Genomic DNA, 23019 nt, shown 5'->3' on the forward strand with positions numbered 1-23019 from the left:
AAAATATTAAAACCTTTTTGCAATTAATTTATTTAAAACCACCTATACAATATTTTACAGTCTTTGGGTAAGACTTATATAATCATTCTAAGGTTGTAAATGGTGCATGTTTCACCTGTCATCGCAGGCATCATCAGCCGTAATTCTCTACTCTAAGTCAGAGCTCTGAACTGGATGTTATATTAAAACTATTTTTAAAAACTGATTGTTTACAATAATTTACATTGATGTATAAGGACAATATAGTCATATTTGGATTGAATTGGTTAATCCTGTTTTAAACTTCTATTGCGATATTATATATATGTTCACATCTAATGGAGATAATATAAAATAATATTAACACTCATAATGTTGATACTGTGTTGACAATTGAAGTCAAATGGGAATCAAGATATTTACACAGAATTATTCAGTATATACAAGAAATCAATATGTTTAGCTTAAAATGATTTGTGGATTAGATAAAATCTTCTATAGATTAAAAACTTTTCTTTAGTGAAACGAGGGTCTTTATTGATAATATTCAAAGTGAAGATGCTGGTTAGATGGCAATTATAGGTAGTAGAGGATGCTTGATCAAGTCTCATTCGTATAACAAATTAATTCTTCTTCTCTTTAAATATGCAAGTATGCTGCCTAGGTTGTGAAGCTTATGAAGTTAACATCCGTGTACGTCTGAAGAGGAGTTCAACAGGATTCTTAGGTGTAAATGAAATGACTTGTGATGAGTGTTGATGTCTGTGGAATAAGATGAGATATCCGGCAGCATTCCTAAAGTCTAAATGGGTAGGTGTTAAGAAGATTAATTCCACTAGTGAACAATTCCAATATAGCAACTCACACACTTTTTCTTCTTATTCCACAGACTTCAACACGCATCACAGCCATTTCATTTACACCTAAGAATCCAGTTGAACTCCTAATCAGACTTACATGCATGATAACTTCATAAGCCTCCTCTGCGAACCATGTGACCTTGCCACGGTGGGGAGGCTTGCGTGTCCCAATGATGCAGATAGCCGAGCCGCAGGTGCAACCATATCGGATGGGTATCTGTTGAGAGACCAGACTAACGAATGGTTCATCGAAAGGGGGGTAGCAGCCTTTCGGTAGTTGCAAGGGCGGCAGTCTAGATGATTGACTGATACAGCCTTGTAATAATACTCAACATGGCTTATGTGTGTTGATACTGCTACACGGCTGAAAGCAATGGGAAACTACAGCCGTAACTACCTCCCGAGGACATGCAGCTCTCTCTGTATGAATGATGTACTGATGATGGCTTCCTCCCGGGTAAAATATTCCGGAGGTAAACTAGTCCCCCATTCGGATCTCCGGGTGGGGACTACACGAGAGGGGGCGATCATCAGGAAGATGGATACTGACACTCTGCGAGTCGGAGCGTGGAATGTTAGAAGTTTGAATCGTTGTGGTAGGTTAGAGAATCTGAAAAGGGAGATGGATAGGCTAAAGTTAGATGTAGTTGGTATAAGTGAAGTACGTTGGCAGGAAGAACAGGATTTTTGGTCAGGCGACTACCGAATTATCAACACAAAATCAAACATGGGAAATGCAGGTGTTGGTTTAATAATGAATAAGAAAATAGGGCAACGGGTAAGCTACTATGACCAGCATAGTGAAAGAATTGTCGTCGTCAAGATAGACACCAAACCAATGCCCACCACAATAGTGCAGGTCTATATGCCTACTAGTTCAGCGGATGATGAAGAAATTGAAAGAATATATGAGGAGATAGAAGATTTAATACAATATGTAAAAGGTGATGAGAATCTAATTGTGATGGGAGACTGGAATGCAGTGGTAGGCCAAGGAAGAGAAGGTAGTATAGTAGGAGAATTTGGATTGGGACAAAGGAACGAAAGAGGAAGTCGGCTGGTTGAATTCTGCACTGATCATAATTTTGTCCTTGCCAATACTTGGTTCAAACACCACAAACGACGGCTGTATACGTGGACGAGACCTGGAGACACTGGAAGGTGTCAAATAGACTTCATTATGATTAGGCAGAGATTCAGAAACCAGGTGTTGGATTGCAAAACTTTCCCAGGAGCAGACGTGGACTCTGACCACAACTTGTTGGTCATGAAATGCCATCTGAAGTTGAAGAAATTGAAGAAAGGAAAGAATGCAAAAAGATGGGATCTAGACAAGTTGAAAGAAAAGAGTGTGAGGGATTGTTTCAAGGAACATGTTGCACAAGGGCTAAATGAAAAGGCTGAAGGAAACACTATAGAGGAAGAGTGGAGAGTCATGAAAAATGAAGTCAGCAGGGCTGCTGAAGAAATGTTAGGAAAGAAGAAAAGATCAACTAAGAATCAGTGGATAATTCAGGAGATACTAGACCTGATTGATGAACGACGAAAATACAAGAAAGCTAGAAATGAAGAGGGCAGAAAAGAATACAGGCGATTAAAGAATGAAGTGGATAGAAAGTGCAAGGTAGCTAAGGAAGAATGGCTGAAGGAGAAGTGCAAGGATATCGAAGGCTGTATGGTCCTGGGAAAGGTAGATGCTGCATACAGGAAAATCAAGGAAACCTTTGGAGAAAGGAAATCTAGGTGGATGAATATTAAGAGCTCAGATGGAAAGCCACTTCTAGGGAAAGAAGACAAAGCAGAAAGATGGCAGGAGCATATCCAACAGTTGTATCAAGGTAAAGATGTAGATAATTTGGTTCTGGAACATGAAGAGGTTGTTGATGCTGATGAAATGGGAGACCCAATTTTGAGGTCAGAGTTTGACAGAGCTGTGAGTGACCTAAATAGGAACAAGGCACCTGGAATTGATGATATTCCCTCTGAATTACTGACTGCCTTAGGAGAAACCAGCATGGCAAGGTTATTTCATTTAGTGTGCAAGATGTATGAGACAGGATAAGTCCCATCCGATTTTCGGCAGAATGTTGTTATACCTATTCCCAAGAAAGCCGGTGCTGACATGTGTGAAAACTACCGCACTATTAGTTTAGTATCTCATGCCTGCAAAATTTTAACACGTATTATTTACAGAAGAATGGAAAAACAAGTTGAAGCTGAGTTGGGAGAAGATGAATTTGGCTTCAGAAGAAATGTAGGAACACGTGAAGCAATCCTGACTTTACGAATGATCTTAGAGGATAGAATCATGAAGGACAAGCCCATGTATATGGCATTCGTAGATCTAGAAAAGGCGTTTGATAATGTTGATTGGACCAAGCTATTTATGATTCTGAAGATGATAGGGATCAGATACCGAGAAAGAAGAATTATCTACAATCTGTATAAAAATCAGTCTGCAGTGATAAGAATCGAGGGCTTTGAAAAAGAAGCAGCAATCCAGAAAGGAGTGAGGCAAGGCTGCAGTTTGTCCCCTCTCCTTTTCAATGTTTACATAGAACAGGCAGTAAAGGAAATCAAAGAGAAATTTGGAAAGGGAATCACAGTCCAAGGAGAGGAAATCAAAACCTTGAGATTTGCCGATGATATTGTTATTTTATCTGAGACTGCAGAAGATCTCGAGAAGTTGCTGAATGGTATGGATGAAGTCTTGGGTAAGGAGTACAAGATGAAAATAAATAAGTCCAAAACAAAAGTAATGGAGTGCAGTCGAACGAAGGCAGGTGATGCAGGAAATATTAGATTAGGAAATGAAGTCTTAAAGGAAGTAGATGAATATTGTTACTTGGGTAGTAAAATAACTAATGATGGCAGAAGTAAGGAGGACATAAAATGGAGACTAGCACAAGCAAGGAAGAACTTTCTTAAGAAAAGAAATTTGCTCACTTCAAACATTGATATCGGAATTAGAAAGATGTTTTTGAAGACTTTCGTGTGGAGCGTGGCATTGTATGGAAGTGAAATATGGATGATAACTAGCTCAGAAAGAAAGAGAATAGAAGCTTTTGAAATGTGGTGTTACAGAAGAATGCTGAAGGTGAGATGGATAAATCGAATCACGAATGAAGAGATACTGAATCGAATTGGTGAGAGGAGATCGATTTGGCTAAATTTGACGAGAAGAAGAGATGGAATGATAGGACACATCTTAAGACACCCAAGACTTGTTCAGTTGGTTTTTGAAGGAAGTGTAGGTGGTAAGAACGGTAGGGGTAGACCAAGGTATGAATATGACAAGCAGATTAGTGCAGATGTAGGATGCAATAGTTACGTAGAAATGAAAAGGTTAGCACAGGATAGGGTGGCATCGAGGACTGCATCAAACCAGTCTATGGACTGATGACTCAAACACACACAACTTCATAAGCTTCACAACCTAGGCAGAATACTTGCAACTCACCAATCTACTCCATAACAACTGCCTGTTCCCATGGATCAACAAGGAAAAGGCAGCATTCCAAGGCATTAAGGCTGTGATGTGCAACGCTCCCTGTCTAGCCCATCCTGACCCTTAACGAAAGATGTGCCTGCAGACGGATGCCAGTGACTCCGGCTTAGGAGCAGTGTTATTCCAGGAGAGGAGTGACGACGGAAGGGACATGATCGAGTATGCCAGCAGCAATCTCCCACCGAACAATGCTACTGCACTGCCAAGAAGGAAGCCTTAGCCATGATGTGGGCCATGGGCAAATTCAGAGGCTACTTGGAGGGAAGGAAGTTCCAGCTCTACACCAATAACGCTGCTCTCAAATGGTTCACCTCAGTCTCTGGCTCAAAATCTAAGTTGATGCTATGAGCTCAGTTACTTGCAGAATTTGATTTCGATGTATGTCACGTCCCAGGACCAATGAACATGGAAGCAGACAGCTTATCAAGGCACGTGGCGATGGAACCTGAAGCTAGGAGCACCATTGTCGAGAGGAAGTTCCCACGAAAGCACCAGAGTGAGCCTAAGGAACGTGTCCTGATGACCATCAAGGAGGAACTTGATCTGGGAGTAATCAAACAGTGGCAAGAACAAGACAAGCCCTGTAAGAGCATGATGCAGTGGATTAGGAGACAGACAACCGATAGTCGATTTGTCCCAAGGGAATTCAAGATGTGCTACAAGAACTTCCGGGTTGACGGAGGACTCTTGATGTACAGATCTCACCTCTCAGACACGCCTGCAGTAGTGGTGATCCCCAGACGGTACACAATGGACATCCTCGAGACGTTCTACAACAGCACTGAAGCCGGACATCCAGGAGGTGAAGAGACATATCAGTCTATCCGATGAAGATTCTTAAGGGTCAACATGCGGAAGGACATTCTGGACTAGGTGAAGGGGTGCTACATCTGTGCCTGCACCAAGGCAAGCAACAGGAAGGCAGATTCCAGCCAGTGAGGAAGACGGCTGCAATGCCCTTGGGGGGTCGTAGCCCTGGACATGATGGGTCCTTACCCTAGTACACCATGGGGTAAAACAGGACTCCCAGTAATCACCAACCTCTTCACAAAATGGATTGGGGCTTTTCCGATACCAGAAGCCATGATGGGATGCATCACCAGCCTGCTACAGGATGAGGTATTCAGCCACTATGTTTATCCACAGTGCATTCTGTCAGACAACGGGAGTCAGTTCACGCCAAGGAATTGGCAGCAAATGCTGACAGAATGGGGTGTGGAGCACTGGACCACCCCTATCTACAACCCAAAGGCCAATCCAACGGAACGATGGAACCAGGAGCTGAAAAGGATGCTATCGGTCCACCTGATGGACAAGGAACATTGACTGCGGGACCGAAAGATATTGCAGTCACTCTTTGCCCTGCGACGAAGCATTAACCGTGTCACCGGCTATTTCCCAGCGGAGCTGTTCCTTGGTCGACAGCTGGACCAGGTATTAGCAGACTCGTCCACCACCCACTTCTGGTCAAGATGATACAGCTGTTTCCATAGCAGAGTGGCGACAGCACCAGCAGCAGCAGGACATCAAGGAGATACAAGCATCGGCTGAGAAGAGATCCCTTAACCAGGCCAAGGCTCAGGATGTTGAAGAGGCCTAGATCTTCCTATCAGGCCAACAAGTACTGCGACGTAACCACCTCATCACTAATAATATTGGAGGGTTTCACGCAGGTCTTGCACCTAAGTGGGTTGGTCCCATTGAGATGGATAAACACCTGGGCCATGGGGTCTACTTACTAAAGACCAACCCTCCTGTCAAGGTCCATGCATCGGAGTTGCGGTGAGACAGCCAACCGCTGCACATACAGGGTAAGCCTGGTACTACCACAGGTCCACTTGGAGGAGAGGCTACTGCTGACACAGCACAGTCTGGTCATGAGGAGAATGCATCAACTATCATCGAGGAAGAGGCTGGCAGCGAGGCAAACCTGTCCCCTGACACGGCACGATCTGATCAAGAGGAGAGCACATCCAGCAACGTCGAGGAAGAGAGAAGGTACAATCTACGACCAAGGCAAAGTCGACGAATGTGACAGACTGTGGAAATTATTTCAAGTTATAAGGGGGGATATTGACGCAAGTGTGATAAACTGATATAGCTTGGAAACAATATTCTCTCTTCCATGGGTAAATAATGCAAGTATTGAGCTCGAATTATTATGATTATTATTATTATTATTATTATTATTATTATTATTATTATTATTATTATTATTATTATTATTATTACTTGTGATGTACATCTACTTATTAGTATTATTATTAGTTTATGAACACATTATTTGTGAGGTTTTGTCATGATACATTTATTGTATATAGATATTTATATGAGTTTAGTTAATGTAAGAACCTATATATAATTCATTATTACCTGTATATATATGATTTGTGATCCACTACAGAATTGTGAATCACACTGTAACATCCAGAACGGCACTCTGTGATGAGAACTCTGTAGAATATTCTGTACATTATATCTGGGCCTTAGGCATACTAGAATTTACGAGAAAATGTATCTTTCTAGAAGCCTGGCCAGGCATGTATATAAAGGCATATATATATAAGACGAATAATTATTACTTAGTTGGAGTTATGGTTTAACAGGAGTATACTTCTGACCTCGTGTTGTGTTGAACCGACATGCTGTCAGCAGTCAACTGTTTCAACTGTGGTTAAGGTTGTGATCTCTGTGTGGCATGTGCTTAGTGGTAGGCATTTGTTAAAAATGGCAGTTTTTTATGTGTATATTTTGTTTGTGACAACAGTTGATTAGGTTAAGTGTATGTTTATGTGAAGTTAAGGTGGAATAAATAAGTGTACCAAATGACAGCATCTTGTGTGTGTCTTTGTGGATGCATCACCACGTCAGTCTAAATTCCCGTCCAGAGCTGCAGGTAAATATTGTGCCCTTCAACTCTGGTAAATAATTTATTGAAAGGGAATATTTTAATATCACAGTGGGCTAGTATATTATTTCGTCAGCCAGGGCGGAAATTTTAACATTTCAGTATCTCCGTGAGGCGAGCAGCCTAGAACAGGTTTTTCCCGACCAGACCAGCGAGTGAGGGTGCGCTGGGATTTTTTCTCATGTTTTCTACAGCCAGCTGAGTGCCACGTGACGACAGCCGAATCACCAAGGCCGATCGATCAATACTGTCAAGGCCGCTGCACGTCTAACTGTTCTCCAATGAAATTGTAACACCCGCTGGATCGCAAGATTTCGACCAATCACGAGTGATACAAAGACGCACCTTCGTCTCAAACTAATTAAATAGTGGTGTTTTCTGTGGGATTTCTCATTCTTCTTCTTATGCTGGTCCTGACTGCTACAATTTGACATTTTATTCTGCTTATAGGGAAATTTACTCCATAGAACTTTGAAAATTCAGCAGTTCAGATTAATTTCAACTCTACGAAATATAGAAGATTCTTAAAAGTTAGGTATTCATATCTGACCTAACTCATCACGTGTGTGTCCTGAACAATATTTAAGACTGATTTCTTAGTTTCAGCTCATTTCACGAGGAAGACTGCCAGCAGTTCGTGAAATTTTCAAGATGCAGGCACACCTGTATGAAGGAGTCCTCTACTATTTCATGCTTGTCCGCACTCCTGCCATGACTTACTAAACATGTGAGGCATCTTCAGCCATGGAGAAGGACGGAGTTTGATGATAGGGTGACCTGACCTATTTCCTTGGTCATCTGCTGAAATCCAGATTCCACATCCACATGAGTACCATGTTTCAATTTCATTTCTGTGAATCTTTGTAAAATTAATGTAGACGCAGTCCTTAGTTATTCATTGCAGTAACTTCTCATAGTTCCAGTAGTTAGAATTTTCATTCCTTCTTTCTTTGGTGGAAGGTAGTTTGTGATTGAACGTGAATGTGTACTTGGGCTCTATTAGTTAGTCAGATTGGTGTGAATGTCTTTGAGATTTGTTCTGACTGTCCCGATTCAGCATAAGAGTGTGATAAAACTAATTGACCCCTCCGATAATAATAATATTTATTAATTAATTTGAAATTAATTTGGAGTTATACGGGACAGAATATTGACACATTTCACTACGTTGGGATTCTCCTTGATGATTTTGCGATCTTTTATGGAACTTAAAATATGTTAGAGTCATCTGTAAAATTTATCGTACTTCAGCCTATGTGAATATGACTACGCGCAGATAATAATAATAATGATAATAATAATTGAATATCATTACAGTTTAAAATCTGGGATAAGGTCATGAGTTTAATTATTGTTTGGACTTGTATGGCATTAATGTGTGCTCAGATTGAGGCCTGGAATACGGCTGTGTCTTGACAGATCACTTGTTGCATTTACTGTGTTATTGTTATAATTTTGGACTTTGAAACGGATTAGAGATTTGTGATTATTTTTGTGAATCCATTAATTGAGTCACTTAGGAAGAGAATATGTCGTTGGACATAAGTTCTTCGAGTAGAGCACATATTAATCGAGAGCCATAATATATTAGGAGAATATTAATAGTGGCGTAACTCACTGACCGCAGACGCGTTTATTTATTTGACCTGCGTATTAGGCATTTTTGAAAAATAATTTTATTGATTAGTTTTATCTCTAACATTCCCTGGAACATCGTTGTGAATTCAGTTTCATTGTTGAAGTGATAATCCTGATACTATCACCTCTCAATTTATCGCAATGGTATTCATTAGCCGATACCGCCATCTAAAATTTTTCCCTGACTTTGACTAAAAATTAAAAATAAAAATCAAGGGCTAGAATTCGCTAAAAATATTTCTTAATGTTACCGTGTACCCGAGTGTGAGTGTGGAATGAATGATTTGTTGATATTTTGTGATTATGATATTTTTCATGGTGATTATTTGTCGTGATCTCTTGTTCGCTGTGCGCGTATTTTGTCCAATTTTGTGTCATTTTGGGATGAGCATATTTTACTCGTTCATGAACCTTTAGTGAATTTTATTGAAAATTAAGATAGATTAGGGTCATGTGCTTTAAAGAAAAATGAATAAGCAAGGACCATGTCCGTGCATCGAATTCACCGACTAAGAATTGTTAACCTTACATGTTGTAAAATTTAAAGTAAACGAAGAGAATGTTGTGAATGACGCTGCGTCAATTTATGATAATTACTGAGGAAAAACTTTAAGAATAATTGTAGAAATGTTTCAATTTAATAGTTTATCATTTAAGAAAGTTGATTGGAAGATGATTTCACCGACTAAAAAAACAACATTTATTTGAATTTTTCAATTAAAGTGAGGAGATAATAATTCAGTTATAAATGGCAAATAAATGGCCGAAGTAATTATTTAATTTAAAAATCATTTTTGTGAAATTGAGAAAGGCTTTCTCAGAAATTAATTTGATTATTTTATAAAATCAGGTAGGCTAATTTTTATTCGTATATTTACAGAGTCGTATTTTCTGGGGCCGAATTCCCGAGTAGTTCAGAGACTGGCCGAGAAGAAATATTTTGAAATTTCAAGATTTTGTTATAAATTTTCTTATTGTGGAGAGTGCTTAGTTTTTAATAAATGTTAAAACCCATTTTTAATGTTCCTTTCATTTGTCGCTAGTTCTTAAGCTAACCCTGCCCTTAAAATTTTCTGCACAGCCAGTAAGCGAACGGTCTACTTCTGAGACTCTCGCTCACCGGCTGAGCTGCTCGGCAAGAAGGGGGCAGGTATAGAATGGCAGCCAACGTGCTATGGCCCGAGATATATCGGCTGTGCCAATATAAGGACTCGATCTTGTAGTCCAGAGTATGGACAAAAACATGATGCGGCGGCAAAATTAAATTTTCAGGTTGTTTTGTAACATTCATTAGCCCAGATTTTTGTGGCAAACTGCACTCAAGTTAAAGTTAGGAAGGGCCGTGTTGTTATGTTCTAAACAAAATCTTGATGAAGATAGGAAAATTTCATTTTTAAGCGGTTGGATATCCGCCAAATTTGGATTTAGTTAGTCAAATATTATTTGAATGAAATACGAATCTTCTCCTAAGGTTTTGATTTCGATCCACATGTGGATGTTGAACTGGATTTTGGTACTTTGCCATCGAATTCTATCCTCTCCATGGTCTGAACTGCCGTTTTCTCAAAGTATTTGTAATAATGGAGGACTGGCGTACGTTTCTGGAGGGTGCTTTAAACAATTTGAAGGACAGTTTAAAGCAGGAACTTAGTGAAAATCAAGCTAAACTAGAACTTAAATTAAATGAGAATAATGACCAACTAAAATGTGAATTAAGTGAGAATCAAACTCAGTTAGAACTTAAACTTAACGAAAATAATGACCAGTTGAAACGTGAACTTAATGAGAATACTGTCCAGTTGAAACAAGAGCTAAATGCGGGTCAGGATAAACTAAAGTTAGACCTTAAAAGGGCCTTGGAATAGATTCAAACCAAGACGGACGAAAACATTAATAAATTGCACATGGACGTGATAGTGTTTAATGGCAAACTTGCTTCAGTCCAGAGTGAACTTGTATCAGTCCAGCAGAAATTTTCGAACCTTAAGGGGGAAATTCAGGCTGGTATTACGCGCTCGATGTCAGTCATGTCGAATGAAGTCAGTGAAAGGTTAGCAAAGGTTCAAACTGACATTCTACAGGGGCTAGATAAATATAAGGGCGAAGTGGAAAAGAATTTCCAAAACATTGAAGATAAAATAGACGAAAACGCGGAGGACCTTACAGCGACTACGGCAGCCTGGGGTAAAAGATTTACCGGCCTCTATGAGACCATTAAGCAAGACGAGAAAGGCGTCATAGCGGAGATAAAAGTGTCCCAAGTCACTACCTCTGAAAGATAGGAATACTTCTATGATACCATTGAGGAGATGCAAACAGACCTTAAAAAGATGAAGACTGTAATGGACCAAGAAACTGACAAAGTCAGGGTTGACTCAGAAGCTTGCAAACATGAACTTCAAGGAGGAATACAAAAACTTACCCAAGAATTGAAACTGATCAAACTCCAGAGCGAAAGCCATAATACTGTCACTACTACACTACTGGAAAGGCAAGGACAACTGGAAAAACGAGTATCTGGAGAAGTCCCGTCATCAACTCCAAAATTAGACAACAGGACGAACGTGGCTAACCCTATGAATAATACCACCCCTTTCTTTTTTAATGACAACTGCGGAACTAGTCCGACGAACGCCTCAGGACAAACTCAGATTGTTAACATTATCAGACTACACGAGGACCATCCGAAGAAGTTCAACAATGTAAAAGGCATAACTCCCAAGAGCTTCATACATGAACTTCAAGAGTTTTTTCGCGACATGAAGGTACCTCCAAAGCGACAGATATGAGTCACTGAACGATACCTTGAAAACTCAGTTCTAACCTGGTTTACCGCGTTCAAATATTCCTTTGATGACTTTGATGGATTTAAGAGGGCATTCTAGAGCTTTATACTAAGAAATATGCCTCGTCCACACCTACATGCTTCGCAGAATATTTTGCAAGTCAATTACTCAAGCTTAGGGAGCTAGATATGCCACCCTCAGAGATTGAATTGGTCAAGGTTATCGTAAGACAACTCCCGGCTGATATCCAACGCATAATGATAGCTTCTAATGTGCAAACAGCGATCCAGGCTGAAGCGGTACTGCGACAGCTCGACATGACTTCCAGAGAGCCGCCTAGACGCATCACTAACCAGGAGCAACAGGTTTTCCAAGCTACAGTTGCGAGAGCTAACGACAAAGCCTTAGACAACCAAGGGAGAAACTGGAGTCGAACTACGGAAGAAAGACCACCGCGGGACCGTTCTCCTAGGCAAGGATATCGGAGCGACGAAGATAGAAATTATTATAGACGAAACACACGACGAAGACCTTATGAAAATACCCGAGGAAGATGGAGGAGAAACAATGACAATCGCCGAATGGAAAGTGGAAAGCGGAACTGGCGACAGGAAGAAAAAGAAAAATATCTTTGTGAGTTGCAACGGTCCAGTCAAGAGAGGACTAAATGGCATCACGCCATACATGACCAAGATGTAAACCCTGACATCGTGGGAGCCAAAAGCTTAGAGTACCAAAAGGCTAAGCAGAAGGAAGACAGGGGAACTCCTAAAAATGAAGGATATAGACAGGGGGCTATTAAAAAAAAAAACCTCCACTAAGCCAATAAATGATAGCCTGAATTCTAGTCCTTGTATTACAGGTAAAACTCAAGAATGGATAATAGTCCAGATAGACTCTTGGATGACTAAATCAGAGGATTTATTAGAGGAAAACCTAGACTCCAGTAGAAATTGCACGAAGACACTACCTATAATTTTGGCCAAGGTTTGTGGTGTTAAAAGTAAAATGTTTGATCGACACAGGCTCCACCATTAGTGTAATCTCAACCTCATTCCTGAACGACTTAAAAGATAGGCATGAGATCTCTATTATTCCGGTATCCCATGTGAAAATTAAAGGGATCATTCCAGACAAAACTGTGGCTTGCAAACAGCAGACACTTCTCGACGTAGAGATTGGCAATACCAAGTTTCCTAATGTATTTTTGGCCATGTCTAACATCAAATTTAATATTATTCTGGGAGTGGATTTTCTAATGTCCTACCATGCTAACATTGACTTGGACTCAAATCAGATTTTATTTCGTATGGAAGAGTCATCTGAAACGGTATTAGTAAATCCATCTGATGTCACTGACCAGAGTGTGTTCTACGTAAATAACGCCTTAACATCGTGGGAATCCGAAGACCAGGAGGCCGCAGAAGAGGTTCATCAGGCTCTGGATAACATTCTAGAAGAGGACGAAAAACGGACACACCCATGTGAAACTAGCTCTAGCGGCGACGTCTTTACGAGAACAGGCCGAAAGAAGACAGAGAAGGGTCAGAGATAAGATTTTCTATTGTCCTTTGAAGCTACATGAGTATGTATTGTTGAAGAAACCAGCTACTTCTGAGACCACCAGTAAGTTCTATGCAAAATTTGCACCACTCTTTATTGGGCCTTACAAAATGATTAAAGTGTATGGGAACAACGCCTACCGAATCCAAAGTCTGGACAAGTCATATGAAGGTGTTCTTAATGCCTTGAATTTAAGGAGTTATTATAGTTCCAAACAGGCGGCTCAAGATCAAGTCAATGTTATTTTAGAAGAGGAAACATCGGAGGACGAGAATGAGGATCCAACACACAATCATGCCTCGACTCAGGTTAATATGCTAGAGGAGATGTGTGAGGAATGTCAAAAAATGCAGAGTTCAATAATTGGTCAACTTCGTTTACTAAGTGCTGCGCTGGAGGCCGACAATAATAGGCTACGTGCCGGAACGATATCCAAGCTACCACCGGGACAGTGCGACACCTAACTGTACATGCAGATTTTCAGGGAATATTTTAACTGTGTTTTCCAGATGCTAATGATATAATCTATTGACTAAATCATTCTCCAACCAAGGGAGATGATGTGCCCTTCAAATCTGGTAAATAATTTACTGAAAGGGAATATTTTAATATCACAGTGGGCTAGTACATTATTTCGTCAGCCAGGGCGGAAATTTTAACATTTCAGTATCTCCGTGAGGCGAGCAGCCTAGAGCAGGTTTTTCCCGACCAGACCAGCGAGTGAGGGTGCGCTGGGATTTTTTGTCATGTCTTCTACAGCCAGCTGAGTGCCACGTGACGACAGCAGAATCACCAAGGCCGATCGATCGATACTGTCAAGGCCGCTGCACGTCTAACTGTTCTCCAATGAAATTGTAACACCCGCTGGATTGCAAGGTTTTGACCAATCACGAGTGATACAAAGACACACCTTCATCTCAAACTAATTAAATAGTGGTGTTTTCTATGGGATTTCTCATTCTTCTTCTTATGCTGGTCCTGACTGCTACAATTTGACATTTTATTCTGCTTCTGGGGAAATTTACTCCATAGAACTTTGAAAATTCAGCAGTTCAGATTAATTTCAACTCTACGAAATAAAGAAGATTCTTAAAAGTTAGGTATTCATATCTGACCTAACTCATCGCGTGTGTGTCCTGAACAATATTTAAGACTGATTTCTTAGTTTCAGCTCATTTCACGAGGAAGACGGAAGAGGAAGACTGCCAGCAGTTCGTGAAATTTTCAAGATGCAGGCACACCTGTATGAAGGAGTCCTCTACTATTTCATGCTTGTCCGCACTCCTGCCATGACTTACTAAACATGTGAGGCATCTTCAGCCATGGAGAAGGATGGAGTTCGATAATAGGGTGATCTGACCTATTTCCTTGGTCATCTGCTGAAATCCAGATTCCACATCCACATGAGTACCATGTTTCAATTTCATTTCTGCGAATCTTTGTAAAATTAATGTAGACATAGTCCTTATTTATTCATTGCAGTAACTTCTCATAGTTTCAGTAGTTAGAATTTTCATTCCTTCTTTCTTTGGTGGAAGGTAGTTTGTGATTGAACGTGAACGTGTACTTGGGCTCTATTAGTTAGCCAGATTGGTGTGAATGTCTTTGAGATTTGTTCTGACTGTCCCGATTCAGCATAAGAGTGTGATAAAACTAATTGACCCCTCCGATAATAATAATAAGATTTATTAATTAATTTGAAATTAATTTGGAGTTATACGGGACAGAATATTGACACATTTCACTACGTTAGGATTCTCCTTGATGATTTTGCGATCTTTTATGGAACTTAAAATATGTTAGAGTCATCTGTAAAATTTATCGTACTTCAGCCTATGTGAATATGACTACGCGCAGATAATAATAATAATAATGATAATAATAATTTAATATCATTACTGTTTAAAATCTGGGATAAGGTCATGAGTTTAATTATTGTTTGGACTTGTATGGCATTAATGTGTGCTCAGATTGAGGCCTGGAATACGGCTGTGTCTTGACAGATCACTTGTTGCATTTACTGTGTTATTGTTATAATTTTGGACTTTGAAACGGATTAGAGATTTGTGATTATTTTTGTGAATCCATTAATTGAGTCACTTAGGAAGAGAATATGTCGTTGGATATAAGTTCTTCGAGTAGAGCACATATTAATCGAGAGCCATAATATATTAGGAGAATATTAATAGTGGCGTAACTCACTGACCGCAGACGCGTTTATTTATTTGACCTGCGTATTAGGCATTTTTGAAAAATAATTTTATTGATTAGTTTTATCTCTAACATTCCCTGGAACATCGTTGTGAATTCAGTTTCATTGTTGAAGTGATAATCCTGATACTATCACCTCTCAATTTATCGCAATGGTATCCATTAGCCGATACCGCCATCTAAAATTTTTCCCTGACTTTGACTAAAAATTAAAAATAAAAATCAAGGGCTAGAATTCGCTAAAAATATTTCTTAATGTTACCGTGTACCCGAGTGTGAGTGTGGAATGAATGATTTGTTGATATTTTGTGATTATGATATTTTTCATGGTGATTATTTGTCGTGATCTCTTGTTCGCTGTGCGCGTATTTTGTCCAATTTTGAGTCATTTTGGGATGAGCATATTTTACTCGTTTATGAACCTTTAGTGAATTTTATTGAAAATTAAGATAGATTAGGGTCATGTGCTTTAAAGAAAAATGAATAAGCAAGGACCATGTCCGTGCATCGAATTCACCGACTAAGAATTGTTAACCTTACATGTTGTAAAATTTAAAGTAAACGAAGAGAATGTTGTGAATGACGCTGCGTCAATTTATGATAATTACTGAGGAAAAACTTTAAGAATAATTGTAGAAATGTTTCAATTTAATAGTTTATCATTTAAGAAAGTTGATTGGAAGATGATTTCACCGACTAAAAAAACAACATTTATTTGAATTTTTCAATTAAAGTGAGGAGATAATAATTCAGTTATAAATGGCAAATAAATGGCCGAAGTAATTATTTAATTTAAAAATCATTTTTGTGAAATTGAGAAAGGCTTTCTCAGAAATTAATTTGATTATTTTATAAAATCAGGTAGGCTAATTTTTATTCGTATATTTACAGAGTCGTATTTTCTGGGGCCGAATTCCCGAGTAGTTCAGAGACTGGCCGAGAAGAAATATTTTGAAATTTCAAGATTTTGTTATAAATTTTCTTATTGTGGAGAGTGCTTAGTTTTTAATAAATGTTAAAACCCATTTTTAATGTTCCTTTCATTTGTCGCTAGTTCTTAAGCTAACCCTGCCCTTAAAATTTTCTGCACAGCCAGTAAGCAAACGGTCTACTTCTGAGACTCTCGCTCACCGGCTGAGCTGCCCGGCAAGAAGGGGGCAATATAGAACTGAAATAATTACTGTTTAACAGCACTAATTTTGTCCAAAATACCTGAAAATACAATAGTGTGAAGTCATTCATTTCCTTCTCAGCCATGAAAAGATATCTCTGGTATAGGACTCTATTGCTTTAAAATTCAGGGGTAGATTCTGAGGTATGTTTCTGGCAATAATACTTTAAACGATGAACTGATTGATTGATTGATGTTTGTTTTTAAAGGGGCCTAACATTGAGGTCATCGGCCTCTAATGGTATGAAATGAGACGAAATGAAATGACAACTTAAAATTCCAAAATCCTCCACTGACCAGAATTCAAAGCATGACGACGAATAATGAATGGATGGACGGATATGAATTTAAAACGATCAGTGGATCTGACCCACAGTGCCTCACATGCACAGAAGCTGGCACAAAACAATAGTATTACTGACCAAGGGACGGCTTCTATAGCACGATGCTGAATCGATTATGCTTATAGTCGAAACGGGTCCAAAATCCAGGTCATCAGCCCTTCATAATGGTATTTATCACTAGGAAAGTAGAACCATGCTATGTGTAATGTTGCGGTACTAATCAAAAGTAGCAGAGACTCGCGGTATTCCACACATTATGGTACAATTCACAGGTAGTGTAATGCGCACATGTAACACAACAGACCTATGGTGTTTCGCACATTGCGGCACTATTTGCAGGCAACGCAAACCTATGGCGTTCCTCACATAAGTGGACTAACCACAGGGACTCGTACTCTCCCGTGGAAGTCCTCACATAGTGGGAACTGAGCATAGGTAAGGCAGAACCATGGTGTCGCTCATATAGGGGTACGAATCACAAGTACTGTAGAACCAACATCCTGATTCACACACTGTCGCCACTAATCACAAACCTATCGTGTATCTAACATAGTGGTACTACGCGCAAGTAAATGCAGCCCATGGTGTTCCCTGCGTGATGGTACTAATTACAAGTAGTTTCATGGTTCTAATTGGATCATCCCTTGGGCGCCCCTTTTAGTCACCTCTTACGACAGGCACAGGATACCGTGGGTGAATTCTTCGTCTGCCTCCCCCACCCGTGGGGGGGAGGGTTGGCCCATAAGAGGTATTTTATTTCCTTCAAGTCCGCTGGCAAGCCGGTTAGGACCCCCCTATCCGCCACCTGGGACGTGCCACGTGGGAGTATCACCTCTCCCCCTGCTATGCCAGCGTAGCAGGTTCGTGGAACGGTGAACTGTGCTTCATATATTTGTTGGTAGCAACTGATAAATGTATTGAATGTAATGAAAAAAAGAACTACAAAGATCATATCTCACAATCCTGGCAGATATCAAGATAAAGATTGTGATTCGGCATATACATGGTACATCTTATACACAGAAACACTGCTACAGAATGGCACACCTGCCTAGACCACTTTATTGTCTTAATTTAATGATTTTCAATAAATTAGGACTGTTGTCCCAAAAAATTGCTAATCTTACCTATCCTTGAAGGTACTTTGAGACCACCATACTTCTTCCAGTACAGCCAGCAGTTATGACACACCTTACACTGCATATGCGAAGGTCCCCATGCATACCACTGACTTGAGACGGTTACTGGAGAGAGAAAAATAAATATCAAACAGAAAATCTAATCTCTATGATCAGCCCAGAGACCATATACAAGATAATACCAGACAATTCCATGGAGAGAGCAAATTCAAATGCTTCTTAAAACCCTCATAGGATCAGGTGGGGTATATCAAACTCTTTATTTTTGTTCACCTCCCTTTTCACCCTTACAATGTGTACCAATGATTTCTTAAGATAATATTCCTGTAACATAGAGCACATAAAAAATCTACTTAATTATTTTTTCAAATACACTGTAAGGGTGGAAAAGTTGATGGTCGGAATTACCCCAGCTAAGCCCAAAACTACCCAAAATCATACTGTCCATTAACAAATCAGAGAAATATTCACTATGTGAGAGAAAATACATTTATAAAAAGTGAAATCGTAGTAAATGGTTAATTCTAGTCCACTTTCAAACCCTACCAAAGTGAAATTAGTATGTTTTTTATTCCCAAAGTCTTCTTCATCTACAACACTGGGGACATCTAAACTTGCTGATGTGTGCAGTAATGGGCTACATACGTAGGATGAATCCTGCAAGGGTTGCCATACTTCCTGCATGTTGCGTGTTGGTAAACAAGAGTGTGGTCACCGTCACACCATTTCCGTATGTGAAAACAACACTCATCAACTTCAATGAATGTATAATTAGAGAGAAACACAATAAAACTTACTCCTTTAAATTAAGAGTTGAAAATAGCCCCCACCCCCCCGCAGCCTGTACACAAGTGTTATAGCACGTGATGACATTCCAGTTCACTCTCTGCAATTAAGCTTAAGGAATCTTCAGAATTTCAGTGCAAATTGCTTTTTTCAGTTCTTCCATGGAATGGAGGGTTATTTCTATACACTATATCTTTAAAACTAACCCACAAATAAAAGCTGCAAGGCATTAAATCAGGAGAGCGAGCTGGCCAAACCTGCACTAATTATTCTGCACCGGAAAACATCAGACACTGTATTCATTGAATTTTTAGTGGTATGTGTTGTAGGCCCGTCTTGCTGGAAATATCTGAGCGACCTTTCCTGTTCAGTCATTTTATCAAAAAACTCTTTCAGTATTACAGCGCACATGGCCTCTACATCCGCCATTTGAATCTCCGACTTTGGGGGGGGCCAGCACGTGCAAGCCATGACGTTACCATTGCACCCACCCGCCCTTTCAAGCTGCACCGCTGATGGTCAAGCTTTGGTGCAAGGCCACCCCTCTCTCTCCATCTGCTCGTGGCGGCAGAACGGACAAACCAGAAATTACGAGAATGATTATCCTGAAGTCTTCCACATCGCACGTTTTCTGGATACATCTAACCTCCGGATTGTTCTGCAAAGACTGGCTCATGTGTATAATAATATTGGACATTATAAATTTTCCAGCTAACTCATTCCAGGTTGCCAGCGTTTCGCCCCCGTGTGCTAGGCTGGGCTCATCAGTTGGTACCTAGCACACCTACCAAGACGCATGGCCAGTGCATACCGTGGAGGCCACTTCGTAGGCTAATTGTAGCCACCAGCAGTGCCAATGCACTATGAGACACACTGTCTCATTACTAAAAATTGATGCTTGGCCATCAGATGATACAGATGTCGATTCCCATAGGGGATGTGTAATATTTGTTCCAAATGAGTAAATTTATAATACCAATATATAATACCAAATTTACTCATCCCCTATGGGAATCGACATCTGTATCATCATGTGTATAAGTCAAGTACGACCTGAGAGGTTGGTTCAGTATGAGTGAGTTCAATGTGAGCTCAGCCAGTGAGCGAGGGAGAGTGAAGAGTGCTATAGTCACGGGTTCAGGTTCAGTTGGTGCGGCGAGTTCGGTGTATGTTAGTCAAGCCCAGATGGTGCAAAGAGTGCAGTCAGTCAGTGGGTGAGTATGATTTACAGCCTGAGCTTAGTTTACTAGTCTACTGGATTGTCCACCTATTGGAGGTGAGGGCCCGTTCTGTATGCCTGTTGACGTGTACCTGTATGTGTCTCTTGGGCCAGCTGCTGTGGGAGAACATTGTGTGTTCTGGTGCAGCGTGGGACAGGACACTGAGACCGGCATGGGTTATGAATGGAGATCTACCGGCATGACTGGATAACGCGCATCATCCTGAATATCGAGAATGTCGTGTTTGGGCTGTGAACTGTGACAGCAGCAATGAAGTAACTGTGTGACTGAGTGAGACTGTAGTGCTAGTGAATGAAGACTGAGTGAATTAGTGTGAATGAACAGTGAGAACTAAGAGAGAGAGAGAGAGAGAGAGAGAGAGAGAGAGAGTACAAACTGTGTAACTGTGTATGCTGTATTATCAGTGTAACCGGTGAGCTCGGAATGCCTGCGAATGTTAATGTGTAGAATAAGCAATTAGATAATAAAATCTTAGAAGTAGAATGCTACCAGTTTCTGTATTCATTTATCTACTACCCTAACATGCATTACAGTATTAATTCTATGTATTTGTCAGAATTAATAGTGTCATTTAAAAAAATGCCCACACAATTCATTCAGCACTAATAGTACACCAAACTCCTATTTTAAGGTCATGAAGTGGAGTTTCATGAATTATTCTTGGATTCTCACATGACCAACACTGGCTATTTTGCCAACTTACATGTCCATGGAAATAAAACCACGCTTCATCAGCACTAATTCAGGATTTTATTCACCACTGTTGATGGACTGAAGAAACCAATTGCAATAATGTTTTCTTGCGGCTCTGATCTCTTGGTATTAAACTTTGCATTTCTGTGACTTCGTAAGGCTTGAATGTCAGTTTTCTTGTTGCCTGCCATGCAGAAGAACATGAACCCAAATTTTTATACTGAATTTCTTCATCAGTTACGACAGTTGGTTGTTTAACTAATTTTTCATTTAGCACTGAACCCACAGTTTTGAATTTATTCATAATTTTTAAAATTCTGTAACAGATTGCCATTTGCACTCCAGGAAATTGTTGTGGAATTCTCTTCTCACACTCCCAATACATAAATGCTTTAAATATTTACAGGAAAAAAAAGCTGTTCAACACTGAATTCAGAAGCCATGAAATGCACTAAACCAATCAATTACTGCTGTATAAGAAGCAGACGGATGTTTATTGCAGACTAGCTGAGACCATGACACCACTGGCACGCTATGTGGGTCAGGTGGCTATTGCATCATCCACTCACTCAGGCATGACTAGTTGACTGTTGAAGGGAGCAGATGTGTTTGTGCAGCGATGGGTATTTCCGTATCGGCTTGGCAAGCAGCAATCAGAACATGGGCAAGCAGGCAGGGAGTTGTAGAGTGTGCGCTGGAATGCGGGCCTGCAGCAGGCAGTTACCCAGGAAGTGTTATATCGTTGGCACTCATTACTACGTTACTTGTTACAGGAGGCTTGGAGTTAAAAAAATCCAGGCCTGTTCCAGCAGTTTCAGAAGAGATCGTAAACATGAATGTGAAGTGTATGGGATGTAAGAGGAACCTAAGATACGGTGCAAAGTATGATACGTGTGGAATATGGTTTCATTTCAAATGTGATAAGCTACAGGTCCTGGACAGTGGTAAAGAAAGGATGGAATGTAGCAAGTGTTTCATTAATGGGAGTGTGACTAGCGACAAAGCAAAAATTGACAAACTTCAGTGGGAATTACACGAAGCAAATCTCATCATTGCAAAACCTATAAAAGAAGTTACAGGAAGTGTATATGAGAAATTTAGGCACTCATTCATCTGTGGAGAATATTAAACAGTTAAACTGTGTGGTGATAGACAACTCTATCGTATGGCATATAGGACAGGAAAATAAGTCAGGAAAAGAGATGTGCCTGCCGGGAATTCGAGCAGAACAGCTGAACAGGAAAACAGAGGATGAATGTGGCGGGAATGACGAAGTAGTAATTCTCCATGTAGGAACTAATGATTTAAAAAGGCAACGGGCTGAATATATAATGGGGCACATTTATAATCTAGTGAACTCAACTAAGAACAAGTTCCCAAAGGCAAATGTTGTAATTAGTGGTATACTAAGGAGACCAGACGTATCATGGAAGAAAACTGACTGGTTGAACGAAGAGCTTCAGCGGGTGGCCGACAAGTTCCAGATCACTCTTTGTAGATGGCAACAGTTAGATTGGTGACAGGGACTTTAGCAGAGATGTATTTCACCTGAACCAACGAGGAGTACTGAGACTAGGTGAACTCTTTTCGAGGGTTACCGAGTCCTTTTTCACCCAACTGGATGACGTTGCAGAACGGGCAATCAAATGACGACCCATGACGGGAACAGATTTGATGCAGCTACAGCGACAACAGGAGCACCAACAGGATATTGTGAGAGGCAGTGATAGGGGATCAGGTAAGTTTCTTAGATTGTTGTAGGTAAATTGCGGAAGTATTGATAGTAAAATCGCAAAATTCAAAAACTTAGTTGATGCGAGTGACCCAGATATAATTGTGGGAACGGAAAGTTGGTTATCGGATAAATAATTCAGAAATATTCAGGTCAAAATTTCTAACATTTAGACAGGATAGAGGGTCGAAAAGGAGGGCGAATTTTCATTTGTGTTAGGTCAGAGCTAAGCAGTATGTTAAAATGGATTCTTGATGACTGCAAAATAATTGGGGTGGAGGTAAATAATGAACACAATCAACAAGATACAGTCATTACTGGAGCTTATCGCATGCCGAAATCAGGTTTAAACATGATCACTCATCTTTCAAAATTGGCATGTGCAAATATAAGCTCCGGGAAAAGAACTATAAAGCAGGGGATCTATATCTACTGTCAGTAAACTGGGCTGGGTCAACTA

General features: G+C 40.1%; 1 protein-coding gene across 8 annotated transcripts in view; it reads right to left on the bottom strand.

The window, feature by feature from the left end:
• LOC136863928 (metastasis-associated protein MTA3) overlaps positions 1-23019 on the bottom strand; it is a 901938-nt gene that overhangs the window by 316255 nt on the left and 562664 nt on the right. For all 8 annotated transcript variants that reach the window (XM_067140366.2, XM_067140364.2, XM_067140363.2 and 5 more), the window contains one exon: positions 18096-18212. In XM_067140366.2, coding sequence (XP_066996467.2) covers positions 18096-18212 — 117 coding nt within the window. The remainder of the gene's footprint in view (positions 1-18095; positions 18213-23019) is intronic.

The sequence above is a fragment of the Anabrus simplex genome, chromosome 2 (genome assembly GCF_040414725.1).
Source record: "Anabrus simplex isolate iqAnaSimp1 chromosome 2, ASM4041472v1, whole genome shotgun sequence".
Taxonomy (NCBI): Eukaryota; Metazoa; Arthropoda; class Insecta; order Orthoptera; family Tettigoniidae; genus Anabrus; species Anabrus simplex.